At 36.3% G+C, this 16,080-nt stretch overlaps 1 protein-coding gene across 4 annotated transcripts in view; it reads left to right on the top strand.

Annotated features, from left to right (window-relative positions):
• The window catches only part of diaph2 (diaphanous-related formin 2), a 1,014,494-nt gene that overhangs the window by 102,983 nt on the left and 895,431 nt on the right, over nt 1–16,080 (top strand). For 3 of the 4 annotated variants that reach the window (XM_061976707.1, XM_061976705.1, XM_061976706.1), the window contains one exon: nt 13,476–13,496. The exons of the other annotated variant lie outside the window; for it this stretch is intronic. In XM_061976707.1, the coding sequence (XP_061832691.1) occupies nt 13,476–13,496 (21 nt within the window). The remainder of the gene's footprint in view (nt 1–13,475; nt 13,497–16,080) is intronic. 4 annotated transcript variants of the gene reach the window in all.

Genomic DNA, 16,080 nt, shown 5'->3' with positions numbered 1-16,080 from the left:
ATCATGCTCACAAGTCAATGTGACACATACAGGACAATCGGTAGAAAATGGATGGATGGATAGTTCTGTGACGCTGCTCATAACTTGAAAAACCCGTGATGCGAAATACATATTCAAATAAACCACCATTTTTACATGTAACATGCCTTTTATAAAACATATTGCATAAACAACAATACAGTAGAATATACTACAATCAACCGTAGTACTTTTATGAAGTAATGTAATAATGTACAACATTATTACATTGGAGAGTGGACTAATATGACGGTATCATCTTCCAGCTGCTTCTCCATCAAACACACCATCGACGGCTTCTTCATATTTTCATGGATAAATGTCCCCCGTTTAAATATTATTTTAAAGTCCTTAAAGGGGAACTGTCCTTTTTTTTGGGAATTTTGCCTATCGTTCACAATCATCATGAGAGACAAGAAGACAACATTTTTTTTTTTTTCGCGCTTTCTAACATATACAAATCGCTCGTTTTAGGTCGCTAGCAATGCAGCTAATGGGAGCAATCAATTCTACCTCTAAATCACATTAAAAATGCATTCAAAACAATACTCCATTTACGTTCCCTGACCTGTATAATAACCAAGCTGTAGGGACATTGTTATTGTAAGAGCAAACACTGAGGAACTCTTTTTCTAGCGTAGTAACACATCGCCATGCTTAGCCGTAAAAGGTAACTACAACAAGAGATAAGCTAGATTCTACGACAGCACAAAATGCGTTTGAGTTTGTAATACACAACACAATGTGATAGAACTCCAATCTGTACTGACTGTAAAACATGAACAATTATTTTACAGTATCTGTAAAGTATTTTTTCATGTTTAGTTTGTACACAGCCAGCCAGACAGCGTATGTACTGTAGTTTCAATCACGGAAAAAACAAAGCCGGTGCACTAGGGTATGTACGGTATACCGGTATTAGTATAGTACCGCGATACTAATGAATCATATTCGGTACTATACCGCCTGTAAAAAGTACCAGACCCCCGCCCCCCCGTCGTCGTCACGTCGTATCATTGCTGGTTTTACGAGCAGACGAGCATGTTCGGCAGCGCACAATCACGGAGTACTTACAATCAGACACGGTGTGTAGACAGAAAAGGGAGAACGGACGCATTTTGGCTTAAAAAGTAAAGATAAATGTGAAGTTATAACACTGAAACACCCTCAGGAAGAGATGCTTTAAAGTCCATCCGCAGTCGGGAATGTTTTAACTACTTCTAAATCACTAATCCTCGCCTCCATGGCGACAAATAAAGTAATAGCGAGGAATAGCTAAACATGCTTCACTACACACCGGCGTCACAATGTAAACAAACACCATTGGTGCATCTCCACCTAACATCCACTGTAATGATACCAAGTACATGAGCGTAACCAGTCGACACTACTGTGATTACATCAATATTTTTTAGCATCACAAAATATTCTTTCATTTTTTATTTATTTATATTATGTTTATAAACTCCCTGGACACATGAGGACTTTGAATATGACCAATGTATGATCCTGTAACTACTTGGTATCGGATTGATACCCAAATTTGTGGTATCATCTAAAACTAATTTAAAGCATCCAAACAACAGAAGAATAAGTGATTATTACATTTTAACAGAAGTGTAGACAGAACATGGTAAAAGAGAAAGTAAGCAGATATTAACAGTAAATGAACAAGTCGATTCATAATTCATTTTCTACCACTTGTCCTTAATAATTTTGAGAAAATAATAGAATGGAAAATGACATATGTCAGCAGCTAAATTAAGAGCCTTTGTTTGCTTACTTACTACTAAAAGACAAGTTGTCTTGTATGTTCACTAATTTATTTCAAGGACAAACTTGCAATAAGTAACATATGCTTAATGTATCGTAAGATTTAAAAAAGAAAAAAGTAGTCCCCTTTATTTAGAAATGTATCAAAAAGTACCGAAATACATTTGAATACATTTAGAATATTGGTACCGGGACAACACTACGGTGCACTGGTATCGTGAGGTACCGCTGTAATTGTAAGAACATGTCCATTCCCAGTATTGTCTGGTTATTAAATACTGATCAAATTAATCAGACTCTCCATATGAAGAAGACCACATGATCTGTCAATGAAACAATCTTGTAGTGTGTCAGGGGTCATATTGCTTGTGGATACTGATGCATGCACTGTGAATGGAAGGTTTTTTTTGTTTTACTGGAAATGTGAATAATGCAGGAACGTTGTACTTTGGACTTTTTGGTGTGCTGTGGTGCTTTCACTTGTTTTGCTCGTGAGTTGTTTGGGCCTTCCTCTATATGTCACTTTGCATTTTCCCCTATTTGTTATTGATGGTGTTTTTTAAATTCCGAATAGAATCCTCCTGTTCTTTACCGCCGTAGACATGCAAACTTTATACTTCAATATCAAATTGTAAGTTTTCTTCAAACGCAGCCAGAGCTGCTTAAAAATAGACATATCTCCAAACCTTGCTTGGCCTTTGCCTTGCCAATTTATGCAGCCTTGCTCTGTTGGGCGGGTTTTCAGCTTTTAAAAAGCTTCATGCATAAGGTATTCGTTTGTTATATACTGCAAATATACCATTGCTGCAGCCAAAACTTTGAAACGCTATCTATCGTTAGGAAAGACAGATTATTTTTTTTTACTTGCATAAAATATGTCTTTCAAAAGAAAGGCTATGTTTATTCCTTCCTCCTCGCACATGCATTGCCACCTCTCTATCACCAGGCAATATTGAGAACTCCCAGTCGCTAGCAAGGGAGGGGGTCGCAGCAGGAGTCTTGCAAATTACCCGATAACATGAAAAGGGGAATGACTTTTTTCCGAGGGAGAATTTGCACATTGACCCTATTCATTTCAACACAATCTGTGTTTTTTTTAGAACAGAAACAGAGAACCTAGATCTATTTTGCGGGAGCGCAACGTGTCTAAGGACGTCCTTGACCATCAGCTTTGCATGTTTGTCTTTCACCTGCTGCTTTCATTATCTTCTGGCTTTTGGAAAATGATCACCAACTCCACTCTAACTTTCCTGTAACAGTATTTTCTTTGTGACTGTATGTTTTCCAGTGACTAATTTCACCTTTGATGCCAAATCTGCTGCTCCTCACATGTTTTTACAAAGCCTGTGATGGGAAAGTCTTGTCCACCATTATGAAGGATGTTTTATCCTAATTGAATTTACTTAAGTGTGGCCATACCAGTGTCATTCTTTTAATGCAACTCATGTTTTGACAGACATTTTAGGCTGTTTTACATGAAGTGGAACCTCTGAAAGCCGAATTAATCCACCTGAAATCGTTTAATTTTTGAATTTGGGGAGAAATTGAGAAAATACGCCTCTAAAGTAACACTTACAGTCGTGGTCAAAAGTTTACATACACTTGTAAAGAACATAATGTCATGGCTGTCTTGAGTTTCCAATCATTTCTACAACTCTTATTTTTTTGTGATTGGAGCACATACTTGTTGGTCACAAAAAACATTCATGAAGTTTGGTTCTTTTATGAATTTATTATGGGTCTACTGAAAATGTGACCAAATCTGCTGGGTCAAAAGTATACATACAGCAATGTTAATATTTGCTTACATGTCCCTTTGCAAGTTTTGCTGCAATAAGACGCTTTTGGTAGCCATTCACAAGCTTCTGGCAAGCTTCTGGATGAATTTTTGACCAACCTATATTCCGCTCTACATTGTATAACGGATAAACCACAGAAAACCTCGACTATACTGCAAAAAGTCAGTGTTCAAAAACAAGAAAAAAAAATACAAAAATGAGGGATATTTTATTTGAACTAAGCAAAATTTATCTGTCAATAGAACAAGAAAATTTGCTTTCCAAAACAAGTAAAATTAGCTAACTTCAATGAACCCAAAAATACCTTAAAATAAGTATATTCTCACTAATAACAAGTGCACTTTTCTTGGTAGAAAAAAAAAAAAGATAACTTTTTGCTCAATATGTTGAAAAATATTCTTAAATTAAGTACATGCTAGTGCCATTGTCTTGACATAATGATATGCGCTCTGCATTACATTTCTTGAAACCAGCAAACTTATACTAAAAACTAATTTATTGTTCTTAATGGAAAGGCAACAAGGCAACCGCTTGTTACTCTCGGGGTCTCCTCGCCGCTCAGGCAAATCATATTGCCAAAAAATGCATTTTTCCATCGATAACATGATATCATCGCGCCAAGTGCGTGCTCTTTCAGTCAATTAGTGCGCATATATACAGCCCGGCCCACGGCCAAAACATTTTTAATTGTAGTTTTGAAGAATTCATCTGAATGTGCATGAACTATTTCTGTTTAAAATTGTTAGAAATGTCACATGTTAAATGTTTAAAAAATAACTGTCTGTTTACTGTACTGTGCCAACTGTACTACTATATGAGTACTTATTTTCTATTGTTTCATTGAAAATAAAACAGCAAAGTCCATTTGGCTGTCATCTGTTTTAATTATGAGACACAATTGTGTCAAAATCATGATTTCTTTTTTTTCATGCTTGAAGTAAAAAAATTTTACTTTAAAAAAATAGTTTTATACTTGTGAGTGTTGATGACACAGCTTTACAACAGTTGATATTCTAGTTTCAAGCATGTTTTACTCAATATAGGTCATGAAATCTCATCAACAAGCTGTGATATCTTACTGAGATCATTGAGGACCAAAACCCTTAAAACAAGTAAAACACTAACATAAAATCTGCTTAGTGAGAAGAATGATCTTATCAGACAGAAAATAAGCAAATATCACCCTTATTTGAGATATTTCATCTTACTTAGATTTCAGTTTTTGCAGTGTATAAAAAAAAATATATACATATTAGTGTGACATCAGTGACACCCCCACCCGGAGAGTAATCAGCAGACCCGCAAACACGTCCGCACGCCTTGCTTCGCTCTCTTCAGTCTCACATGCCGCAGCTCTGGAAACCGAGGCCACACAGGACACCCGCTCGACTTGCAAACGCACATTGTAGGATGTGCACAACAATGATCGACTATTGCAATGCATCTGACATTTTCTAGCGTCCAACATCAAACAACTCTTCCCTCAACCACGACCATCATCGCTCGCCTGCGACGGGAAGCTAACAAGCCAAATACTAGAATCCGCGAACATTGCTCCAAAGTACGGATTTTGTGTTGATTTATTGCGCATACAATAGTAAACATTGACATGTGCAAAGCAGGGATTTATGATAAAACAAGGCGGCAGCTAAATAACTACTTCCCCGTTTATCCCCCTTTTATCACACAGGAAAAACTCGCCAGGTGAACGGCTGATTTTACTATTTCCTTTACTGACGTTAGCTGACTCGCGTCCCATATGTGACCATAGGATGAACAAATATACTACAATATTAAGAAATTAGTGGCCATAAACAGTTACCAGCTACAGCTGTGGTGCCCAAAGTGCGGCACAGGGGCCATCTGTGGCTCGTGACTCGCTTGTCATTGCAAAACACACCAGCAAAAATTGAGAAAACAGCGAGAAACACAATGACAATAAAACAAAATGTTGACATCAGCCAATAAGAACAGCACAAAGCTTTGTCTTTAAAAAACCAAAAACCAAAAATATGTTATTACATATACATACATATATACATATGTCTATATATATTTGTATGTATATGTATGTATGTATATATGTACATATGTATGTATATATTTATGTATATATGTGAATATATATATATAAGTATATATATATATGTATATATGTATATATATAAGTATATATATATATGTATATATGTATATATATATATATACATATGTATATATATATATATATATATATATATATATATATACATATGTATGTATATATATATATATGTGTATATATATACATGTATATATATATGTATATATATATATATATATATATATATATATGCATCTGTATATATATGCATCTGTATATATGCATATGTATACATGTATATATATATATATATATATATATATATATATATATATATATATATATATATATATATATATATATATATGTATAACCAAAACCAAAGCAAGATCTACCACTGCATCAACTATGTTGTATTTATATACGTTTGTACATGTTGCAGTTTATAATTAAAGGTTTATTAAAACAAATAAAACATAAATAAATAAATAATTTGCCTCTGCGCATGCACATAGCATAGATCCAACGAATCGATGACTAAATTAATCGCCAACTATTTTTATAATCGATTTTAATCGATTAGTTGTTGCAGCCCTAATTTATATATATATATATATATATATATATATATATATATATATATATATATATATATATATATCAAATCAAATCAAATCAACTTTATTTATAGAGCACATTTAAAATTTACCACAGGGGTAGCCAAAGTGCTGTACAATGAGCAGGTTAAAAGATAAAACGAGTACCGAGCAAACACAACACAACACGAACAGAACACGATAAAAAAATAATAATAATTATATATATATATATATATATATATATATATATATATATGTATATATATATATATGTATGTATGTATGTATGTATGTATGTATGTATGTATGTATGTATGTATGTATGTATGTATGTATGTATGTATGTATATATATATATATATGTGTACGTATATAAATAAAACACAGTTGATGCAGAGTGGTAGATCTTGCTTTGGTTTTGGTTGAGACCAGGGATCTTGGGCTGGATGAGGTTGGTGACCCCTGCATTACCGTGTTCTACCAAGTCAGCTCTGGTATGAGTGTACAAGGTGTGTTAGGAAGCAGAGTTACGATATCCTCTGCTGTGCGAAGCTGGGGTGACAAACTACACAGACAAGAAAAACAAGCCATCTGAAAAAATAAAATAAAATCTCACCCCAAAAATATTTTTGTGGCCCTCCAAATTGTTATTGTCTTGGACAAATGAATGTAAGAGAAACACCGCCTTTCACACAGGTGCCGTCCTACCACTGTTATTACTCCTTAATGCTGTAAAATTGCTGGCATATTAGCCCTTTATACAGAACAGTGGCATGGAAAAAAAAATGTTTTCAGCAACAATGCAAATGAATGTGTTTATAAATACCTGTACATTTAACAAAATATTAAGGATTTCTGTTTAAATTATTTTATATGGGGAAAAGGTAGTTCCTAATGTCAACTGGCTTTGTTCGACTTCAGAGGTTCCACTGTTTAGCCAATCCATTTTCTCCCAACCTGATGGTACACTGAAATGCACACAACCATGTTAGACTTGTGCCTATCTCTTCCAAGCGCCATCATTCACTGTACTATAGGATGTGTCTTAGGGATGTAACGATAAACCGCGGTTAAATTTCCCGGGTATTAGTATTCAGGTTTCAGATTTTAAGTATCGCAAAACTGTGATTGATTATCACATGTTTTTATAAATTCACGGTAACACTGCTCATTTCCTTAGATGCTAAAATGATTACAAGTGTGTGTTTCAGTCCTTTTCAGAGTGTGTTTAAGTACTTTTTGAGTACATTCGACGATACCGTGATACATTTTCGTCACAATAACGGATACTTTACCATGCATCTAGAAAGTATTCTCAGTGCTTTACTTTTTCCATGTTTCGTTATGTTTCAGCCTTATTGCAAAATTGAATACCGTATTTTTCGGACTATAAGTCGCATTTTTTTTCATAGTTTGGCCGGGCTCCAGTGCGATTTATATGTTTTTTTTCTTCTTTATTATGCATTTTCGGCAGGTGCGACTTATACTCCGGTGCGACTTATACTCCGAAAAATACGGTACATTCATTTCTGTTCTCAAAATGTTAAGGACAATGTAAAATTTTTTATTTTTATTCAAAACATTTTTCGCAAATGTATTGAAAATAAAAAACTAAACTTGCACATACGTTTTAAAGCCTTTGCCTTTTTAAAGTACTTTGTTGATGCACCTTTGGAATAGGAATAGGCTTTTATTGTCATTACACATTAAAAACAACAAAATTGTGGATTACTGATGACGGATGCTGCCATGCAAGGCGCTAACCACGCCCCATCAGGAGCAGTTAGGGGTCCGGTGTCTTGCTCAAGGACACCATTTTACCTCCGGTTACAAGACGGCCACTCTACCCACTGAGACATAATGCTCCATGGCAGCAATTACAGCCTCAAGTCTTTCTGAATACCACACCACAGGCTTGGTACACCTATCTTTGGGCAATTTGGCCCAGTCGTCTTTGCAACACCTCTCAAGCTCCATCAGGTTGGATGGGAAGTGTTGGTTTTCACCCAGGATGTCTCTGTAAATTGCTGCATTCACCTTTCCCTCTATCCCGACTAGTCTCCCAGTTCCTGTCGCTAAAAAGCATCCCCACAGCATGATGCTGCCACCGCCATGCTTCACTGTAGGGATGGTATTGGCCTAGTAATGAGCGGGGCTTGGTTTCCTCCAAACATGACGCCAAAGACTTCAATCTTTGTCTCATCAGACCAGAGAATTTTGTTTCTCGTGGTTTAAGAGTCTTCCAGGTGTAGGATGGCAAACTTTTTACTAAGAAATGGCTTCCATACAGGCCTGATTGGTGGTTTGCTGCAGAGATGGTTGTCCTTCTGGAAAGGTTCTCCTCTCTCCACAGAGGAATGCTGACAGAGTGACCATCGGGTCCTTGGTCACCTTCCTTACGAGACTAAGAGACATCCTGGATGAAAACCAACACCTCCCATCCAACCTGATGGAGCTTGAGAGGTGCTGCAAAGAGGAATGTGCCAAACTGCCCAAAGATTGGTGTGCCAAAATTGTGCCATCGTATTGACAAAAAATTAAGGGTGTAATTGCTTCCAAAGGTGCGTTGGGCAAAGGCTGTGAATACTTTTTGTACATTTTTAGTTTTTTAAATTTGCAATTTTTTTTTTTTTTTTTTTTAAGTTTTCACTTTGTCATTATGGGCTATTGTGTGAAGAATTTTGAGGCCAAAAATGAATTTAATCCATTTCGGAATAAGGTTGTTACATTCAAAATGTTGAAAAAGTTGTGAATACTTTCCGGAATGCACTGTATGACATTTTCATATCGTTACATCCCTACAGTCTGTTAAGATGGTGTTTTTCAAACTATAATGCTCTTCTTTTTTTTTTTTGCACATTTATTTTAAGGCATCAACTGTGGAAAAGGTTGCAAGCTTGTGCACACCGTGCCGAGTCAGCATAAAACATCCCCGGCGCAGTAGGTCTCCTGCTGGAGTGGCGGCGTATACAAAGACTGATTAATGTCGCGCACCAGGCGGTGGCACATGTAGAATTGACTTTACGGCACCTGTAAACCCTCGCAAGACGGCAGGAAGAGTCGGAGTAAAAGACCTCGGAAATGAGATTTCCAAAGTGTGTGTGAGAGAGCTTAGAAGGGCAGAAGTGAAGGACAGAAGAGAGGAGAGGGTGGGTAGAAGGCAAAAGGCACGGCGTGTTCTTCTGTGACATTTAATCAAGATGCATTTGCTTTGGACGCCACGTGTAACCGACAAAAATGAGCTGTAGCAATAGATTGGAATGTAAGTAGTTATCTGGCGCAACACGTCAATAGAAGCTGCCACCATTGACATGATTTTATACAAAAAACGTATCATACATCAGGCTTTAAACTGGAAACACTGTAGGGTACCGGTACCGGTATTATAGTCAATAGTGGTATATTTTAGAAAGCGGTATATATTTGAGACAATACCGCCATACCGGTATCTTTTTCAATGTGCCTTTGTTTCGGCCGTTTGTTCTTCTCTGTGCCTGATTGGCGAAGCACAGGGCATCCTCTTTGGCTCACCCCCGCCCCTTGCGGGTTTATGGAGGCTTCTCTCACGTATTATGACAACAAAAAAAAATGGCGCATGGTGCCGACTTCTCGACTCCCGAGTAATACGATGCTTTGGTCAGCGACTGCATTTGGCGATTTGTGAGTGACCACAGCTTTTTTTTTTACACATACACCAATTTGCTTGAGAACTTATATCTCTCCTGCTCGCGACTTTATCACAAATCTCATCTGTTTATGCAGTTCACTTCTGTTGTCACTAGAGATGTCCGATAATATCGGCAGCCCGATATTATCGGCTGATTAATGCTTTAAAATGTAATTTTTGGAAATTATCGGTATCGGTTTCACAAAATAAAATGTATGACTTTGTAAAACGCCACAGTATGGAGTGGTACACTGATGTAGGGAGAAGTACAGAGCGCCAATAAACCTTAAAGGCACTGCCTTTGCGTGCCGGCCCAATCACATAATACCTACGGCTTCTCACACACACAAGTGAATGCAATGCATACTTACAGGTCACATAAACAACTTTAACACTGTTACAAATATGCGCCCACACTGTGAACCCACACCAAACAAGAATGACGAACACATTTCGGGAGAACATCCGCACCGTAACACAACATAAACACAGCAGAACAAATACCCAGAACCCTTTCCGGGACTCTACAATATACACCCCCCGCTACCCTCCACCTCAACCTCCTCATGCTCTCTCAGGGAGAGCATGTCCCAAATTCCAAGCTACTGTTTTGAGGAATGTTAAAAAAAATTATGCACTTTGTGACTTCAATACTAAATATGACAGTGCCATGTTGGCATTTTATTTTGGAAAACCTTGTTACATTGTTTAATGCATCCAGCGGGGCATCACAACAAAATTAGGCATAATAATGTGTTAATTCCACGACTGTATATATCGGTATCGGTTGATATCGGAATCGGTAATTAAGAGTTGGACAATATCGGATATCGGCAAAAAAGCCATTATTTGACATCTCTAGTTGTCACTGTTGTCGACAAATATAATTGTCGACGACAAATTTGTCGACTTATCGTTTCAGTCCTATTGCACAATGTTCTCACCGGGATGTTCACATCTTCCAGTTTAGATGAAAAATTAATCATAATACTTCCACGAGCAAAAATAAAATAATGTGTGGCCAACAAATGTTTTTCCGTGATTTATGTAAAAGTTGAATGTCAAAGTTGACCAGCGTCTTGGTTTATGGCAACAACCTACTATACAGGTGAGAGGCATAGTTCTATAATCCAGAAATAACTTTAAAATTTAAGAAGTAACTTTCACCAACTCAGAGGCGATGCAGCAGCAGCCTCTCTGTGATCGTGGCGCCGCTAAAAATAGTTCCTTAATGTTAGTGCTTATAATGAATGAAATAAGTTCATTTTGGTCATGTAATCAACCATCAACCATTTTGTGTGACCAGTTTAACAGTACATATTATGCATATTTAACAATCATACACATTTACACACAAAAAGAAAAGAAAAAGAATGCTTTAAAAAGGAATAGGCTGAAGCCAAAGTTTATATCTGAAAATTAGATTGCCTGGAACATCGTTAACAAAATCAATGGGATGAAAGTAATCGTTGCTATATTTGATCATTTTCAATTATTTCACCTTTCAAGGTTTTCTTAAACCTTAACAAAGAACTATCATATTTTTCGGACTATAAGTCGCAGTTTTTTTCATAGTGCGACTTATACTCAGGAGCGACTTCTGTGTGAAATGATTAACACATTACCGTAAAATATCAAATAATATTATTTAGCTCATTCACGTAAGAGACTAGACGTATAAGATTTCATGGGATTTACCGATTAGGAGTGACAGATTGTTTGGTAAACATATATCATGTTCTATATGTTATAGTTATTTGAATGACTCTTACCATAATATGTTACGTTAACATACCAGGCACGTTCTCAGTTGGTTATTTATGCCTCATGTAACGTACACTTATTCAGCCTGTTGTTCACTATTCTTTATTTATTTTAAATTGCCTTTCAAATGTCTATTCTTGGTGTTGGGTTTTATCAAATAAATTCCCCCCCAGAAAATGCGACTTATACTCCAGTGCGACTTATATATGTTTTTTTTCTCCTTCTTTATTATGCATTTTCGGCCGGTGCGACTTATACCCCGGAGCGACTTATACTCCGAAAAATACGGTACATGTCTTCAGCTCATCACTGAGCTTGTTCCACCATTTAACTCCTAAAACTGAAATACATACCGTATTTTTCGGACTATAAGTCGCAGTTTTTTTCATAGTTTGGCCGGGCTCCAGTGCGACTTATATATGTTTTTTTCCTTCTTTATTATGCATTTTCGGCAGGTGCGACTTATACTCCAGTGCGACTTATACTCCGAAAAATACATATAATAATAACAATAACGCCATATACGTTCATTTTGTAAATGGAGTATTGTTGGCGGTTTTTGGATGTTTTTAAAGGGCTTTATGGGCGGAATTGTTAGCCACCTTGTACTTGCCGTATTTTACGAGTAGGAATGGTTAAAAAAAAATATATATACATATATATTAGTGTTCTTGTCTTACATAGGGATTGTGAATGATAGGCAAAATAAAATTTAAAAAAGTGCAGTTCCCTTTTAAGTAACGATTTACTTCATTTCCATATTTTTATTTATAATGGGGGTGAGGCCTATTATCATCCCTGCATAGTTGGCAATAAAAGCAGTCTCGCCCTCAACCACGTTTGACAGGCAGCCACGTTTAGTCGGGTTTCTTCCGTTAAGTGTTTATAAGTCACGACGTCCGACAGGCGGGCATTCAACTCGCCACTTGTTATGATGGACTGTTTCTATTCCTGATTTAGACTCCAAATGGGATGGAATCTGAGGACAGATAGCGCCTCTGTGCTGGCATAACTTTGGGAAGAGTAGATAAAATGTCAGGCGAGCTCGGCTTTACGTCAAACGAGCTCGACGTGCGGATGGTCGTGCGTTGATGGAATGGCCACGGGAATCAGCGTCTGTTGTCAAGACACTGCATGATATGCTGCTCGGTGTGCCTCGCGAGACTTTGGACAATTTTATTTTGTATCATTTTTTTTAAATCGGTGTTGTTTGTTTGCTTTTTGCTTGGCCAATAACATCAATCAATGTTTATTTATATAGACCTAAATCACAAGTGTCTCAAAGGGCTGCACAAGCCGATGATTTTTGTTAACTAAGACGAGCGTTCGCAAGGAAAGCTAAAATGCTAATGAAGACTGACAATCTGCAACCTTTTTGGGCCACTCCTCGTCGTTTTTCCGATCATGGATCAATTCTACCGATGAGTTAAAGATGATCTCTTCCACAGTTGTTGCCATGTAAACACATAATAAGGAAGACACCCATAATGGTGAGGCAAGCTTCTGTAAATCATTTGGCATCTCCTATCTGTCTTACTAACACTTGAAACATCTGGAAATTGCAGACATGTTCTTTCATATGTATGCCTCTAATCGCTACTGTCGGATATTAAAAAACAAAGCCATCTTTGCTGTGTACCGTATGAAGGACGTTGTTGTAATGTGACCCAAAGTTCAGCTCATGCCTCAATGTGTAATTGTCTGGCCTACTCATGACTGTGCTGTTTGTGTCTTTTTGCACATTAACCTTCTCCGCTGATTGCTGCATGCAGATAACTGGGAGCAAAGTCGCGGTAAGTAGTCTACTATTATTATTATTATTATTATTGTTACTATCATCATGTGGCTTCTGTATTTTCATGGCTGTCTGTAATTTGGCCGCACACACACCATGTATTTTGTGCACACAGTTTTTATTGTATTTTGAGCATACATTTATACAGATGCATTTGTGATGGGCATAATGATTGGATTGACGAACTAAACCCATACTTACCAACCCTCCCGAATTTTCCGGAAGACTCCCGAAATTCAGCGCCTCTCCCGAAAACCTCCCGGGACAAATATTCTCCCGAAAATCTCCCGATTTTCAGCCGGCTCCATGCGGACCTGAGTGAGGACAGCCTTTTTTTACGACGGGAGGACAACAGGGTGACAAGAAATAAATCATCCAGACTAGAGATAAATTGTATTATTATGTTTATCTTACCTAAAAATAAATACATTTATTAATTTAAAAAAAAAACCTAAATACATTTTTACTATATTTTGCTAAAAACATCAACATTAATTGTATTTTTATTTGTATTTTTTCTGACTCCTTATTACATCCAGGCATTAGAATTATACATTAAAATAAACATATTTGAAATAATAAATTTTAAATTATCATAATAATTCATTTAAAATGACCATATTTAATCATTAAAATATTTGCTTGTTTATCAACAACTTTAGCATTTTTATTCATTACATTTTGAAAAATAAATATATTTATTAATTTAAAAAAAAAAAACTAAATACATTTTTACTATATTTTGCTAAAAACATCAAAATTAATTGTATTTTTATTTGTATTTTTTCTGACTCCTTATTACATCCAGGCATTAGAATTATACATTAAAATACACATAGCTGAGATAGGCTCCAGCGCCCCCCGCGACCCCAAAAGGGAATAAGCGGTAGAAAATGGATGGATGGATATTTGAAATAATAAATTTTAAATGATCATAATAATTCATTTAAAATGACCATATTTAATTATTAAAATAATTGCTTGTTTATCAACAACTTTAGCATTTTTATTCATTACATTTTGAAAAATAAATATATTTATTAATTAAAAAAAAAAAAAAAAAACATTTTTACTCTATTTTGCTAAAAACATCAAAATTAATTGTATTTTTATTTGTATTTTTTCTGACTCCTTATTACATCCAGGCATTAGAATTATACATTAAAATAAACATATTTGAAATCCTAAATTTTAAATTATCATAATAATTCATTTAAAATGATCATATTTAATTATTAAAATAATTGCTTGTTTATCAACAACTTTAGCATTTTATTCATTACATTTTGAAGCTCTCAGAAGCCAAGTTATGTTATATTCCTTAAGATTTATTTATGCAAGTTTGAAGTATCAATTATCTAAACACAGTTTTGTTTGCATATTTTCAAGATGTATATATATATATATATATATATATATATATATATATATATATTACGTATGAAATACTTGACTTGGTGAATTCTAGCTGTCAATATACTCCTCCCCTCTTAACCACGCCCCCAACCACGCCCTGCCCCACCCCTGACCACGCCCCCACCCCCCACCTCCCGAAATCGGAGGTCTCAAGGTTGGCAAGTATGACTAAACCCAAAACCAGTGAAGTTGACGCGTTGTGTAATTCGTAAATAAAAACAGAATACAATGATTTGCAAATCTTTATATTCAATTGAATAGACTACAAAGACAATATATTTAATATTCAAACTGAGAAACATTTTGTTTTTGGCAAAAAATCATTAACTTAGAATTTAATGTCAGCAACACATTGCAAAAAAGTTGGCACAGGGGCATTTTTACCACTGTGTTACATGGCCTTTCCTTTTAACAACACTCAGTAAACGTTTGGGAACTGAGGAGACCAATTTTTGAAGCTTTTCAAATGGAATTCTTTCCCATTCTTGCTTGATGTGCAGCTTAAGTTGTTCAACAGTCCGGTCCAGTCTCTGTTGTGGTATTTTAGGCTTAATATTGCGCCACAATGGGAGACAGGGCTGGACTACAGGCAGGCCAGTCTGGTACCCACACTCTTTTACTACGAAGCCACGCTGTTGTAACACGTGCAGAATGTGACTTGGCATTGTCTTGCTGAAATAAGCAGGGGCGTCCATGGTAACGTTGCTTGGATGGCAACATATGTTACTCCAAAACCTGTATGTACCTTTCAGCATTAACGGTGCCTTAACAGATGTGCAAGTTACCCATGCCTTGGGCACTAATACACCCCCATACCATCACAGATGCTGGCTTTTCAACTTTGCGCCTATAACAATCCGGATGGTTCTTTTCCTCTTTGGTCCGGAGGACACAACGTCCACAGTTCCTTTTAACAATTTGAAATGTGGACTCGTCAGAACACAGAACACTTTTCCACTTTGCATCAGTCCATCTTAGATAAGCTCGGGCCCAGCGAAGCCGGCAGGGTTTCTGGGTGTTGTTGATAAACTGTTTTCGCTTTGCATAGTAGAGTTTTAACTTGCACTTACAGATGCAGCGAATAACTGTAGTTACTGACAGTGGGTTTCTGAAGTGTTCCTGAGCCCATGTGGTGATATCCTGAACCTTTTGATGATATTATGGAC

Source organism: Nerophis lumbriciformis, linkage group LG16, assembly GCF_033978685.3.
Source record: "Nerophis lumbriciformis linkage group LG16, RoL_Nlum_v2.1, whole genome shotgun sequence".
NCBI lineage: Eukaryota > Metazoa > Chordata > Actinopteri > Syngnathiformes > Syngnathidae > Nerophis > Nerophis lumbriciformis.
Note: the sequence above shows the minus strand (reverse complement) of the source record. Positions and strands in the feature narration are given on the sequence as shown.